This window comes from Trachurus japonicus, chromosome 21, assembly GCF_045865225.1.
Source record: "Trachurus japonicus isolate A0001 chromosome 21, Traja_1.0".
NCBI lineage: Eukaryota > Metazoa > Chordata > Actinopteri > Carangiformes > Carangidae > Trachurus > Trachurus japonicus.
The window spans coordinates 8,891,302-8,907,482 of record NC_140927.1 but is presented as its reverse complement, the minus strand read 5'-3'; the positions used below and the strand labels follow the sequence as shown (position 1 = coordinate 8,907,482).

The 16,181-nt window shown below is 41.5% G+C and overlaps 1 protein-coding gene across 1 annotated transcript in view; it reads left to right on the top strand.

The window, feature by feature from the left end:
• Nucleotides 1–886: 886 nt before the first annotated feature.
• asic4a (acid-sensing (proton-gated) ion channel family member 4a) overlaps nt 887–16,181 on the top strand; it is an 87,398-nt gene continuing 72,103 nt past the window's right edge. Inside the window, exon 1 of the mRNA XM_085764219.1 lies at nt 887–1,783. Coding sequence (XP_085620345.1) covers nt 1,208–1,783 — 576 coding nt within the window. The 5' untranslated portion in view covers nt 887–1,207. The remainder of the gene's footprint in view (nt 1,784–16,181) is intronic.

Sequence of the window (16,181 nt, the reverse complement as noted above, 5' to 3'; positions counted from 1 at the left end):
TTGTATCCTCGTTTGCTCTGCAGTTTTGAGTAATTCCGCATTTCTGAATCTCTCTTGAACTTGACTTGGCACGTTTGTTTAGAGCGGTTGAATTCACTTTTAAATATGCCTTTTCTCTAGAGGTCCCAGCCCCTTGTGATGTGACCCGCATGACTAATTCCATTTAAAGGGGAATAACATGCATTAGGGCTCTCACTTTTCTGCCTCGCATTTGCATAATTTTGTTTGGCAACTTGGAAAAGGGCCATTAACAGCACTAAGATACACACTGTAAAGGGTAGAGACGGAGGCAGATCAATACTTTATTTCAACATCTTTAGCAGCACCAGGGTCCAGATCAGGAGGCATTCACTAATTCAAATTCGTGCAGGAGTCTTGTGATGCTACCATTAGTTCCTGAAAAGAGAACACCATTGTACTACCTTTTACCCTGACAGACACGTCGGCTCAATCAATAGCCTTTTACTTTTTTGTTGCAAAGACAAGATTGATTGCCAGGAGTTGCCTTGTGCTCAATTCCACTTCTCGCGCTCCTCATTATTGTTTCAATTAGGCAATCTCTGGAGACCTTATTGGGGGTGGCATTAAAAAGCAGTGACCCCCGGTGATTTACATCAAACGCCGGATGTTTGGCAAAGCAACCTCTGACACAAACTTTATTCAGGTCAAGAAGTGAAAGCGCCGTCCAAACAAGTGGATTAAACAGGAGGGGGGCTGTCTGCGGGAAGCATGTGGATGACCGGGGGAATTTGTGACTCGCGCCAGTGAGGAGGAAATAATCACAATGTTACCTTCTCATGAATTATTAAGTACCCTGTGCCTATTTTAGCCCGACTCAAAATGCTGCATTTTCATCTGTGGGTCTGAGGCAGTGGGGAAGGGTGGGTTTTTTTTGACAGCTGTATTACTGCTGATAAGCGAGACTGTGTGAGCTGATCAAGTAGTGAGACAAGCGTTCAGAGCAGTAGCAGCACAGCAGCAGCAGCGCTCTAGTCACTAGGAGCCGTGGCGGCAGAAGCAGCAGCAGCAGCACTATCAGTCACAGCACAGGCGGCAGCAGCAGCAACAAACTCTCTCCTGTCTTTTTCTCTTCTTTGTGGAGTTCTTTCCTGCTCAGAGGACAAAAGCCAAGGAAGTAGGAGGGAAGTGATCCAGGGCTGATAGCTGCCATCAAAAACAAAACCAAAACGCAGACCTGGCTGCCCCCATGCCTATCGAATTTGTTTGCAAAATCAAATTTGCAGAGGAGGATGAGAAGCAGAAAAACAAGCAGGATGGGGACAAGGAGAGCCTGATCGAGGAGAGCTGCACGCCTCCGGCCAAGGACTTGGCCGGGTTTGCTAACTCCTGCTCCCTTCATGGGATTAACCACATCTTTGTCTCTGGTCGCCTGGGCATCCGGCAGACTCTCTGGGCACTTGCCTTTTTGACTTCACTGGCACTATTTCTGTACCAAGCAGCTAAGTGTGCCATCTCTTACCTGGAGCACCCTCATGTCACAGCTCTGAATGAGGAGGCGACCCCCGAGATGGTTTTCCCCGCTGTGACCATCTGCAACATCAACCGCTTTCGCTTCTCTGCGCTCACCGATGCCGACATCTACCACCTGGCTAACTTGACAGGTTTGCCCCCTAAAAACAGGGACGGCCACAAACCTACTGATTTAATGTATCCTGCCCCTGACATGCAGGACATCTTCAACAGGACGGGACATCAGTTAGAAGAGATGCTCATGAGCTGCAATTTCAGTGGACAAAACTGCTCGGTGGAGGACTTCTCTGTGGTGAGTGAAAAAGTTACTCAAAGTTCTGCTTTCACCCAATTGTAATCAAATTACATTGCTTTGTCGTGGTTTATTGGCTTGATCGAAACTTTCTGGATAAAACAAGTCTCTCAAAAATAAAAATGTCCACATTTTAAACATTTTGAGGAATCGTTTACTATTATTGTCTTGTTCATACAAAAGTACTGAAGTAAAGTGAGCATTTTAGGAGAAGAGGAGTTGAAATTCTCTTTGTGCTTGTTCTCTTCTCCGGGGGCCATGTGGTTCCCACGATACATTTCTGCATGCAAGATTCATGGATTCGGCTCAGTCATTGAGCTGTATCCCTTCTCACTAAGTTCTAAGCAGCAGCAACAGTGTTTCTCTCCAACCGAGTGTTTCAGCTTGTACCAGAATCTATTATGTCAAAGAACAAAGGCTGCTCCCGGAGAAGAAAAACAGAGAGCTGTCGCATGTGGTTGTATACTTTTCCAAGGCAAACTGTGCTTTAATGCTGCCTCCAACTCCAGTAGCTCTGAGTGCATGGCAACAAAATTGTCATCGAAAATAGCAGAGTCTCTTCTTCCTCTCTTTCCCATCTCTCCCAGTCGCTCCCCCCTCTCTCTTTTTGACAATGCAGAGCAGCTGCCTCTCTCTCTCTCTCTCAGCTCTTGTACCTTTCAGTAGGGAAGGAGTAATGCTTCTTCTCCGTTGTATTTCAATCTTGCTGCTGTTAAGATTAAATATTTAAAGACAGACATACATGATTTTTGCATTAGCCAGATTGACTAAAAGGAATGAAACAATTTCCATGAGAGGGAAAGTGTGTGTGTTTGTGTGTCTGTGTGTGTATGTGTCTGAGAGCAAAAGAGGGAGCGAGAGAGAGAGAGAGGGATCAGGTGAAAGAGGGAGAGTTTGTGCCTGTGTTCTGTGCACTATTTATTAAAGGCACTGTCCTTGCGGGAGATGGATTTCCCCATCTCTCTTGCAGGAATAGGAATATGCAATTGCTTTAGTGATGATAAAGTGCCGATGTCAAGTCTTAATTGGGTATGTTGAACATTGATATGCTCACCTTCCTGAGACCTAAAGATTCTGTCTTATCACGAGGATGGCACTACATTACCTCTGATGTGCCAAATTACACCAAAGAAAAAATGGCTTTTCACTGCTTCTCATTTGGATCCCTTAACTGTTTGCCATGGTATTTGTTTTGTCTTTGTTGACGGCAGCCTCTCACATGGAGACATGAAATTACCTGTGACATGAGAATGGAAATTTTACTCAGTTGTTGTATCAGGCAAAAGGAAATGTCATGCTCCTCAGGGGAGCTGAAAAGTTTGACGAAATTCAGTCTGAAGCGGCAACATGAGTCTAAAAGTTTATAATGTGCTTCTAGCAGATTTGACGGCAATGTCCTCTGACACTTTGACACTCAGTCCTCCCTAAGTACATTAATTAGGAGACAATTCTGACATCCAGGAAATGTCTGTCCCATGTCAGTCAATGAAACATCCCATGGCTCCCTTCACACAAGGAGTGACTTCATCGCAGATTAAGACACTGTTGAAAGTTCCCCAAGCTGCTGTTTCCTCTCTGTCGGCTATGTGATCTGCATTTTCAGGGGCTGTCAGTTAGATTTGTTACAGGCTACTTGCTGCCTCTACGCATGACAAATCACTTACTCTGAGTCCTGGTGGGGGTCACTACTGGGAGTGCACAGAGAGGAAGGGAGGAAGGACTGGGAGATGTGGGAACAGGCGAGAGAGCAGAGTAAAAAAAGTCTCAGTACAAATGAAACTCAGTCACGCGCACCTCTCTTCGTGTTTATGTAAGTGTGTGTTTTGTTACTCCAAATCGAACATCATTTGTTGCAGCAAGGAAGCCATTATCGCTGGTGATGTGCTATTAATTACATGCATGCATGTACAAACCCACATACACTCTAAAAGTCTTCTGCACACATCGCTCACTGTTAAAGCTTCTACTGTATAGGACCTCCTTCTAGATCGGCTTCTTGTAATGTGTTTTTTATTAATTCATCATTCTGAGACCTCCAGATGTTTTATTTTGGTAATAGCTTTGTGAATGTGGGGTCTTGGGAAAATTGCATGATGAAGAATAATTGCGATATTATATACATTATAGATTTTCTGTAACCATACCATATGGAACACACCTCATGTTTGCATGCAGCTGTATTCTCTTCCAAATTAATTCTATATAATTAAATTTATTGTTGCATGAATGATAGATTTGGTGAAAACTCTGTGTGCTTCAAATAGTTGCATATCTCCCTCTATATATACGTATGTGTATGTATTTATAAATCAAGTATAATATATTTATTTTTAAGTTATTAGTTTATTCTGTCTGTGCATTGATTTACTGCCCAAAAGACTTAAATAAATACACGTCTCAGGGCCAAAACAAAATAGTCTGGCTGCTCTAATTTATGGCAGGAAAATACATACCCACGTAGCAGTGAAATTTGTTTTCCTCTTTCCAGCATCGTCGGCCGCCGTGATTATTTGACGTAGGTAATAAGGCCGTTCTTTATAATTAAAGATTACATTATTGACTTGGATTAATCACAGAAGATAAAGCTGATTCAACAAGCCATGAATAAATAGATTAATATTTTTTCTCCCAGTCTAACTCTGAATAATTGTTCATCTATTGTGTGGTGCTGTCGCAGAGATGAGCAGTGAGCCCTTTGGCTTTTTTTAAACAGAGCTCTGAATTGGTTTGCTCTGACTCTCAGCTGTGTTTGCTGCTGCATTATCAGATTTTGCTCTCAGCAAGGACAGATCCCTTTTGCATATATTCATGGAGATAACTAAACAGCTATAGGGTGGCATGTGAGGTGATCTATAAAAACCTGGGTTAACAGGGACAACACAGAGGGGCTCTTAGCCTGCAATCTGTCATTACACCGACTGAAGCGCCTATTGTGTGTTTTTATAGATAATTGAATGTTTAATAGTATAAACCACAGATGATGATCACCCTGCTCCCCGGTCTTTCATGGTGGGATGAAATCTCAAACCACATTAATGTAAATCAATACTAAAAGACACGGCACAAAAGAGACATTACTGTGAGTTGATCTCAATAAAAAAAGGGACTGCCCTTGTGTGGTTCATGGGGTGAAAAAGAATAGGTGGGCATAGGACAAAAAAATATTGCAATAACAAAGATGAGTCACCAAAACTATAACATTCGGTTTCCAGATGTGCTGCTCTTTTCTACGGGGAAACAAGTTTTACATTTTGCTGGCATGTTGAAGCGTACACAAGGGCGTTATACTTGTAGGTGCAAGGTCACAAAATTTGTCAGTCTTTTGCTCAGTCTTGCCGCGGCGTGTTAGATGTGGTTTTCTGAGCCGATGTGTCTGCAAAAGGTACATGAGCGCGGTCTTCCCTGTACCAACAGAAATACAACACAGCCCCGACCTCTCCCATCGTATGAGTCCTGTGAAAACTCCCATGCACATGCTTTCGCTCTGTCTTTCTTTCTATATCTATATCCTCCATTCTGTTCTATTCTTTATTCCCTTCTATATCTATATACATATCTATATATATACAATACATAAAAATATGTATGTACGTGTGTGTGTAGACGACTGTGAGAGTGACATCCACCTCCCTAGTGAGTCCAAAGCCTGCACATCCCTTAACAGTGCACCCACCCACTCACACACACACACGCACTCGCACTCACAAACATACACACACCTCGCCCAGCCACCCGCCGCCTTCCCCCTTGGTGGAGAGCAAGGAGTGTGGGAGCGTGAAAGTGACTTGCTATCTGGACTGGCTTCGTCTCCAACAGCCTGTCAATTAGCCGTCTACAGTTCCACTGCTGTGGGTGTCCCTGCAGCTTAGCATGCTGTCTGATATCTGATCCACACACCCAACCCTGGAGACCAGTGCTGAGTCTTATTACACCCCCCTTCCCGCAACCCATAAACAAACAAATAAGCGTTTTCTCCCTTAACCCGTCCTGAAAAATGCAAAAGAAATAAGTAAACTAAGTAATCTTGTATCTCGCTTTTATACAACGAACGCTAAAGCAGGACTGCTGCTCTCTCAGCCCACTTCAGTCGCGCTCCACTCCTTCCCTTGCTTCTCCTCCTCCTCCTCCTCCAGTGTATCAGAGGAAGATGAATTACAGTGCAATTGGTCGGCTGCTCCTTCGATATGCATCACCACTGTCTAATCAGATGAAACCCACCTGTGACCAGCCACTGGATAATACCAATATGCAAACAGTTTATATTTGCGAAGATTTACTTTTTTCTATCGCCCCCTGAGCCGGTTCTAAAACCTCTCACTGTGCCACGGTTTGGAGCGCTCGGTTTGATGAGGAGAATCTGTGGCTAAGGGATCGCTTTTAATTCGACGATAAAGGCTTCCGATGTTGTGGTACAGCTAAACCCCCTCCTCTAACCCCTGGGAGTCTTTTACTCACACAGACATTTGTCTCTTTCTGACAAGTCATACACCGAGCTGTTGGTAGTGTTAATGTGGCTTCACACACACACACACACACACACACACACACACACACACACACACACACACACACACACATACGTACACATACACAGGCATGTCCCTCCATACAAACACACACATGTTTCATCACAGATTGAGAGAGCTGGCTTGCAAGATTGATCATGACTCCTGACTGGGTGCCCCTCCCTCTCTGGAGGATCAATACATCCTTCAGTCAGATTGCTTCCCTGCCCTTCCTACTCCAAGTCTGGTGTGACTAATTATTCTGTGCCTGTGTTTTGGGCCCAGTCTCAGCTGCATTTGTTAATGCTGCCAGAGTTGCTGAAGAATTTGATCTTTAGAACAAGATATCTGTTTGTTTTAGCGTATATCCAGCCCAAATCAATCAATATACACTGTCTACCTTTTCCCTAAAGGGCGCTGAAATTATTGAGCACTACGAGATGAGTCACAGTTTGAACTGTGAGGGGATGGGGAGGAATGAATGTTTTGATAAGGTGAAATAAAATTCTGAAACCGGTCCGAAAGTGAAATCACAAGTTTTTCGTAAGAAATTGATCAATGCATCAATGTTTTTTTTGTTTTTTTATTGTGTGAAAAGTTGTGTTCCAGAAAACAGCTCTGTCTGAATTGGGAGCTAACTAATAAAGAGCAAAAGGGAACTGATGGAAATTACACCCTTGGGCCTGATGAGATTGCTGGGAAATTTAAAAAAAAGTTGCATTAAGTCCTTACAAATGAAAAGCGTGTGTCTTCATGTTCCAGGATTATGGAGGTATTAGCCTGTTTAAGCAGCATTTCTTTTACTGTACTCAATTTCCATATTGCAAACATTTTCCACATCAACAGTGCTAATTAAGTGTTGTGGCATTTCCAAGTTGGGTCTCCTCATGTTAATAGTTTGAAAGATTTAGGTTGCAGCTGCTCTGCTTCAGTGACCCTATCAAACCAATACATCTCATCCCGGCTAAAGCCACTGCCCACAATACTGGTGTCACTCCCCAGGATCCCTTTAAAAAGGACTCATTAACCAGTGGATTTAGGAAAAGACTTTAATCTCTGTTGGAGTTAAACTAATGAATGAGTTTAGTAGTGAGTGCGCATTTTTCTTGAAAATATAGTTGACTCAGACTCCATCCTGCTTAATGAAGTATTCCTGCACTCATGTACCTCCATCACTATGTGTATATATATTCCTTTTTCTTTTTCTTACAGTTTACGGTGATGATGAACAGCATCCTCCGTGTGGATAACTATGATTGTGGAAGCCTTTGGCCAAGCACACTTTAAACGCACACTTTTCTTCTTAGCTGCCAGTGTGAGCTTTTTATTTTGTCATCTTTCCCAGTCTCTGAATGCATTAGTGGAAATTCCTCTGAAAAATTAACCAAGCTTGCTTTTAGGCCACCGTCACATAATGGGTTCGTGCTTCTTCATTCCTCTCGCACATAGGGTTTAATTACTTTGAGAGAGATAGCACATGCAGAGACTGGACAAAAAAGTAGAGACACCTTGCAGTGGAATTCAGTTCGACAGCAGTTTATAGTTGATATGAATCCAGTGTGTTCACTAAAATAGAAACAACAACAAAGATAGCTTTACATTTTTTGATGAAAACTAAAATGCAACATTGAAGAAACAGACTGAAACAGAGAAAGGTTGTTGTTTTCCTCTCTGTTCATTATTTTTTATTAAAATATTAATGTCCAACTGCACAGAAGTACTGTAACTCGCAGAAGGAGTGTACATTTCAGATCATGGACTTGGGCCAAGATTTAGAGGTTTCAAATGAGAAAAGATGTGTGGGATCATTTTGACTACAAACCAGAAAGCATCTAACTCCCTGGAAGTGCTTCATGTCTTCTTGAAGCCACCTGTGAATTTGAACCAAGATTGGAAGGGGGGGGGTTGCTGTGTTTTAAGGGAAGAAAAAATAATTATAATGCAAATTGGTGTGCTGGTTTATTCCTATTTCCAAGTTGAGGTAAAATAGAATTTCCAAATGAGAGTTAATTTTAGCAGGCCAGCCAGAGAAACTCCTAAAATGGTGACAAGGCTTTTAGAAATGTGTCATATCACATCTGAGGCTGCCGTAGGATTAAGAACACCTCACAGTTTATTGTTCGGTGTTCCCGCTCCCGTTGTGTGCACCCCCTGTATATTTGATATTTTAAATAGATTTGAAATGTAGAAATCATGAGAAGTATGACTTGGATGAAAATGTCAGTCAGCTATAATTCAGCCGATGGTAATAGCATACAGCACAAATGTCATAGTAAATATTAACCCCTGGCATAGTCCTAACATGAAGCCCTTGTCTGTCCACTTGGCTGGACTCTTCTGAATTTCTGAATTATGTCTAATGTCACACACTTGGCCATGGTCCTTACTGGTTTTTCAAGTTTGTAACCACACACATTTCACATAAAGTTGTCAAATATGCTTTTTAGTTCTTTTCTCTGTCCTTTTCCCTCTCTGGGCACATTACTGTTGGCTAGAGTGAATGCAAACAAGGTTTGAACTATAGTACATGAACACTAAGGTGTCATGACAGGTGTGATATTTTGTCTGAATGTATATGGCTCTGTGGAGTAAACCACCGAACGGGCCTTGATGATGTTTGGCATACCTTGTGGCTTCCTCTCGGGAGATGCATGGAGTGATTTGTCAAATAGCTATGAGATTGGGTCAGCGGCAAATGCACAAAATGCATTTTTTTTTTCCTCCAGTGTAATGTTCATACTGACTGAAAATCCTTGACGTTCTATATTACTTAATAATGTACACCAAGCTTACTGAACAACAGGCTATGTTGGAAAATACTGAATAATTCAAGGTAATGCATTCCTTGTGTCAATAGCTCCTACTGGCCATCTTTGAGACCATTTGCTGTAAAGGGACCCAGTTTATGTCTTTATGCTGTTTTGTAAAGCTTTGTGGAGTCTATGGTAGATTAAAAATTTCCATCAACATTTCATCCAGGTCACCTTTTTACTAATGCTATTCAACTACTGTGTGTTGGAGGTAACACTTAGCATCAGTCAGAGCTACTTTAATCACAATATAACCAACAAGTATAAAATAATCTATCCTAGTTGTTCACGTAGGTTCAAATTGGCTAAACAGTTTGATGTAATGGTGATCCACAATGGTGGTCAGGCCTGTAAACAACCTGGGAAAGTCATGTCATTAAAGTCACCTGGAAGGATCTTTGACAGATTGAAGGAGGAAGACTTAGCTTCCTAATGCGAGCCACTTACAATGTTCTTCTGGCTCCCAACAACCTAAACTAGTGGTGAAATATCCATCATGTCCTGTTTGCCACATACCAATGACACACTAAAGCAAACCTGTTCTACGACCACTGTGCCTGGAAACACAACCAGATATTTCAATAAGGGACCCTAACCCTGAAAGGAAAGAGATTGTGCACCAACACCAAGCATATGAAACCTCATTGTATTTGTTCCACAAGGACAACTCCCAAAGAGGCCATCAGCACAGGAACCCAACATACCAACAGCCTGGTAGTGGAAGAGGCGAGCAGACCTTGTTCAGAGTCTCTCCTTGCCAATAAAGGTGGTTGACCCCCCCCAAAAGTAACCTCTTCATCATGGAGCTAACACTACCATGGGATGCTGCAGTGGAGGAAGCGTTTGAGTGCAAAAAGCTGAGGTACTCTGATCTAGCCGATGAACCATGCAACAAGACTAGAGAACCTAATCCCTGTCCTGACAAGCCCTCCGGCAAGCCATCACATCACAAAAGAGAGAGGGCTGCACATGGGATGCCAGGTGTCATCACTGAGCTCTTAGGTGATGTTGTGAGTCCCTAATTAAAATAAACCGGGGGGGGGGGGGGGGGGGGGGGGGACTCAAGTGACGCAATACCCACCCATCTCCAACCAGGATATCAAGAAATGGCCCATGGGGGATTGAGAGAATAAGTATCAACAACCTGTATATAATCAGACCATGTGGCTCAGATGTTTATTTTACTCTTAGCATTCACAAATTCAAAGTGGTTTTATATTCATTGTTAACAGCTGTATAGCTCCTGTTGGTATTGAGAAACTGCTGTTCAAGTCTGTCTGCTCTGCAGCTGCTTGAGCTAACAGTTGCTTCATAGACTGACAGGAGAGGTTGATTCACAGCTCTGAAATGTGAGGGTCCTGATTCAAAACCTTCAAGGTGATGAATTCAGTATTTGTGGGAGATTACAGCAACTCTGTTTCTTCTGTCTTTTACACTCACCAACTCAAGACAGCTTCCACCAACTACATTAAAATCTATGTGAGGCACAGGAAACAGAAGGAAGACAGCCCATGCACTTGTTTATCAAATGATTCACCTCCTGCCAGCAGCCAATATTTGTGTCACTAGCTTAGTAAACTGTTAGTTACTGTTTAGTCATGACACAGTGATTCTATTTTCACTTGTTACAATAATAACGGTTTAATTGCTATGCCAATTAGAAAATAACTACCATTCAATTACATCTACTGCTACTACTACTGCTATATCCCAAGTGCAATGTAGGTTGCAATGCAATTTTTCACACTGTTATAAATATGCTGTGCATAGTGTAATATTCTACATTCACTGCTGTGTAAATATCTGCCTTTTTCCTCTCAGCAACCTCCCATTCCCCGGCTTTTTCTTTGCTCAGAGACATGTTTTGTTCCCCGAATTGTTTGGATAACATGTGGACAGTGAATCTTTCACCTGATGTTGGCAGCTTTGTTGCCAGGCTCTGTCCATGCTGACAAAACACTTGACCTTCAGGTGCAGCAAAATGCCATCTGATTTAGCACATCCTGTTTGAATTGCCACCGCTTATTTTGTCATCCAAGCATTTCATGTTGGTTAGGAAGTGTCAGAGCAAACACATTACAGTATAATGAGCTTGCATAGAGGTAGAGAATCACATACATCAGGGTTTCTGATCTCATTTGGACATAGCATTTACAAAGCTCTTACTGTATTTCTGTATATCTGCTATGTAATAGTATGAAGATAGATGAATCCATTACATGGTGTTCTTTAGCTTTAATACCAATTTGTTGGTGAATAAATGTGAAACATTCAGGCCTCCTGAGATGCTCGATTACAAATCTCTGAGCTGGCATTTGTGTTGAAAACCTTGATGTTTCCAAAGTGACAGTGAGGGAAGCCATGATGTACCGACATCTTGAAACACTAAAAATGATGCTGTGGATGGCTTTATCATCATACATATATAATGCAATGTTTAATTTATATTTAGATAAGCCTGTCATCCATGCCCTTCTCTTTTCTTTCCTGATTTGTGCTTCCCCTTCAGTTAGCATGGTCGCTTTTTTGTCCAGTGTAACATCTGTCGAGCTATATTTACCTACATTCCTTATGTCCCTGACTCACGTGACCACCAAGTCACTGTTAGGCATGTTTGTTTAAACAAGCGTGTAACTGTAGTCATGTGCCCCAATGGTGTTGTCAAGATTAATTCTGTGTTTTCCTAATGCATGCTAATGAGAAAGTTGTGTGCATTTGATTGTCAATAAGGTGAAATACGGCCCTGCTCCCTAAATGCTGGCTCCGTTCAATAACCTATTAAAGTTGAATCACAGATAACTTGGCGCACATCAGGAAAGCAATCTGAAATTTGTGCTGACATTGATCCAGCAGGAAGGAGACCTATTGCTCCGATTAACACTGTTGCCCCAGGAGAGGAGTACCTCGGCCATTAATAGCCTACTGTCCTAGATTTTACTTAGACCATATAAAATGCTTTTATTTATGAGACACATAGGGGTAAAGCATCATATACAAAGTGAAATGAAACCAACTTTTTAAAAAAAATCTATCTTGTGTAATGGATCACAGTCTGTTTCACTTCTCAGTAATATTTTAGCCTGTTTTAAAACCATTAAACACAGATTGCACAGTGTAATAAATAACACGTGCACTTGTAATAGCAGCCAGAGTTGCACCCTATGATGTGTTGTGAGAAATTGGATCTCATAGTCTCTATGTTTGTTTGTAAATTGAAAAATACAAACAAAATATAATTCTAACAGTTGATGTTATGAATTTGAAAATACTGTAAAAAATGATAGTTGAAAGAGACATTTTGTAGTCATTGTTGTGTAATCTCTTTTCTTGTTTATCTCAAGATCTTGAAGATGTGGCAATAGAGGTGCCATTAACACCAGGCTGAGCATTTCAAGTTAGAGGCTTTGTGTTGTCACTTGCAGTGTCTTGCTCTTTGGTCATCAGCGCAGAACAGCTAATGGGTGTCTTGACTCATTTTAAACAGTGCACAAGAACATCTGTAAAATGCCATGGACCCTTTCTAAGCGTGCCAATTATTTGAATATGAGATGTCGGCGAGCTGCTGTAGTTTAATGCCAACTCATGGGAGGCTTCTATAATTAGACCCACTCAGACTGTGATTGTCTGATCTTACAACGAAATGAAAAGCATATAACATGCACATGGCTGGGAAAGACAAATAGCTTATCCGTTAAACAACCCCCCAGGAACTTAGGGAGAGAAAATGACAGATCTTTTCAAAATCGGGGTCTCATCCATTTAATTATAAACACTGTGATAAGGGCATCTCCTTAGAATAAATATGACCAGTAATGAGGTGTGGCATTGCTGTTTATCCATGTCCTTGACATTCACTTTGAGAATAAGGAAAGGGGGTAATGGCATCCTTTTAAACCGATCTTGAAAGTCCGTGGTAAGGGATAAATGTCAGTGGGTTTCTCACGCACAAATCACAGTTTTTTTCTTCTTCTCTGACCTTCACTGTCTACCCTAAAAAGAATTAACAGGTTATTGATAGATAATTGGTACGTATACTATGATGAAAGTGATCCCCAGAGACATATTGAATATATCTTCCATGAAAGTATGCCTTTAAACTGGCAATTAATTAGTGCGTTTAGGTAATGATAAATAATTAATTAGCATGACATTGAGGGACCTCTGGGACAGTGTGACAACTGGATACATTAGCAAATTTCAGCATAAGCCAGATAAACTTGAGACTACAACCTATACCACATAAATCCATTGTGTATTTGAATATCACTGTAATCTAATTGGCGTCATTATATCTCTGTTGGCAAGAGCTTCGCCTAAGGATACCATTTGGCTGCTCCAGTGGAGGCGTACTGTGAACAGATCAATAGATGTAGTGGACATGATCATGTTATGATTATACACTGCCTTGTAAAGCCCTGAGAAAGGTGATTTGAAGAAAGGTGCCACGCCTCTTGGCAGACTTCTGTCAGCTGAAAAAGCTCAGTGGGAAACAGAACGGTCAGTGAGATTGGCTGCAGCCCCGCTTTTAGGACCAGCTGGTTTGAGTGCAGAATTAGAGCCTCCCCCCTTGTTTCCACCTGCCGTATGCTGCTCAAGTGTTCCAAATCGAGCCATTATTTGTTTAATTTCCTTCCTGTCCAACTCAGCTTGCATTCGTGTCAGCTGCTGGCTCCATAGCATGACATCTAACGATGACTGAAAAGTGTCAGACTCGTTCAACCGACATATTCCAGGTGATTAGAGCAAGAATGCATTCTCACCAGCATATCAATAGGAGAAAAGTGTCAACGTGGATTTCACTCTTCAGATTTTCTTTTAAATTAGACCACAACACAGCCAGTTTTCATTCGCACCCCTCTGAATAATTGAACTTACCACTCTTAGAATTCAGTTATGATGTAAAAAATAAATCAGAACTGATCCTCACAGAGCTTATGATGATCCTCCGAAGAGGTCACCTTTAACCGTGCCTCTTTCTAATGCAGGTTATGCAAGTCTATGGCCTGATCTCATCAGACATCGCCTGTGTACTGAGTAGATGCCACTGAATAAATAAAACCCTCACCCCTCCAAACACCAGCGTACGATTTCAGGATTAGCATCTCATTAGACTGTTCTTGTGCTGGTGGTTTGTGGACAAAAGAGTGAGAAATGGAGCAAAACAGGGAGTGTGTTTGGTCCTTTTCCTAACACAGTCCCTCTTTAAGAGATTTAGGTTGGCAGATACTGAGAACGTGTTATGAGGCATCATCACCAGCTCTGTCACACATGCTGCATCATTACAGAATACTGTGGCAGAGATGTAAGTTAAAGGTACAAACAATTTAACAGAAGCAAAATTCACCCTTCTAAATCCTGTAAAGTGTAGGATAATTGCAAAAAAAAGATCCCTGCACCCTGGAAGACAGTGTAATCTCGAGAATACTTTCACTGAAAAACTTGGTGACAGTCTGCCTCTGAGATAAATTGGCTTCAGCAAAAGTGTCTCCTGCTGGTGGTCAGTCTGTGTTATCTGTGCCATGAACATGCAATTTCCCCTTGATTGTGCTCCCTACGGATAAGTAAACACATTTAGCAGAGCAGCAAACTACAAAAGACAAGAGCACCAAAAAACAGTGGTAATATTCTGTCTGAAGAGACAAATTCATACCCTCATTTACTAATATTCTCCAGATTTTACGATATTCAGATTATCAGTCTGCAGTAAACATGTGGTCCCCTGCTCCTGTGCTCCATTTCAGATAAAACTTGGTTGTCAGTTTTTTTCTTCCCACATGGCTCCGAAATACGTAGGAAAAAAACCTTTATATCCACACTGATTTCCTAGATGTCTCTGGGAGATGTGCTAGACCTGACCGATAGGAATGAAATATGAAACACCTGGATTGCCTGGGCAGCCCCGTCTATTCCACACCACCACCTCAATTTAGCCACACAAATAGCATGTAGCAGCACTGGATGGCGAGGTTAATGTTGCAGACTTGCAAGGGACAAAGTTTAAAACAAAGGTTAATGTTGCTATGTTACTTCTTGTTTTTCCCATGAGCATTATGAAACATATATTACCATATGTAAAGTGAAACGATACAACTACCTTCCAGAGGCCCCGGACGGCAAGGATGCAGTCTGGATTTCGATTGAAATGGCAGCGTTGTGTTGCTGTTGATAGTCCCCATAATCTCTCTGCAACTCTGAGGACTGTTTCTTGTTTGTGTACGACACTATCATAAAAATCTTCATGTCATCCTGAGCAGAGCAAGAACTCGCACTGTGAATTTTACTGAAGTTAAAATGCCTCGCCTTGTATTGTCATTATGACATGTAGTCAGTGTCTGAAATTAACTTTTTAGTTCAGTGCCAAGGGCCGTAAACTAAAAAAATACCTGCCAAGAATTCTGCCCCTTATCAGCCCAAATAGTTTTTTTTGCTAAGAAATATACTTGTTCTCAGCTCTCTTTGAATAGATTGAAGCCCTGCATGTTTTAATACCCACATTAATTTGTCTACTCACTTATTTTGCCTTAATCTTTTAATGTGTCAGACCTGCTATGTACAGTAATCACTGTGACATTAATTTAATCAACTATCCAGACAGTTGTACTTGATGGTTTACTGAGCAGTTGACACCCAGTTATTTTGAAATGTCGCATGAGTTGATTTCACTGCAGGAAATATTCCTCTCTTACAGCTGAAAGGTTAGAAGAGGTTTTGCTCAGGCATATAGTGAACAGTTTAATACAGGTTTTTGAAGCTGTTGCAAAAGGGCAAACACAACATCGACGTATGGGGGGGGGGGGGGGCAAAACCAACTGTAGCTCTGTGCTGTGTCCTTTAAAAGTAAAAGGGCATAAATCCTTTTAATGGTGAACAAATGGCAAAACACTGAAACCTTTGTGCTGCTAAAACATATTTCCCCATTATTTTCATTTGGATATGATAAGGTTAAGAGTATCACGAGAGGTAAAAGGCAAAAAGCAGAGTTTTTCCTGGCTTAAAGCAGAAGTAAGTGATATATTTGTGTTAATATAAGTCTTGAATTGTTATATCTTCCGACAGCAATCACTTACATAGAGTGTTTGGACT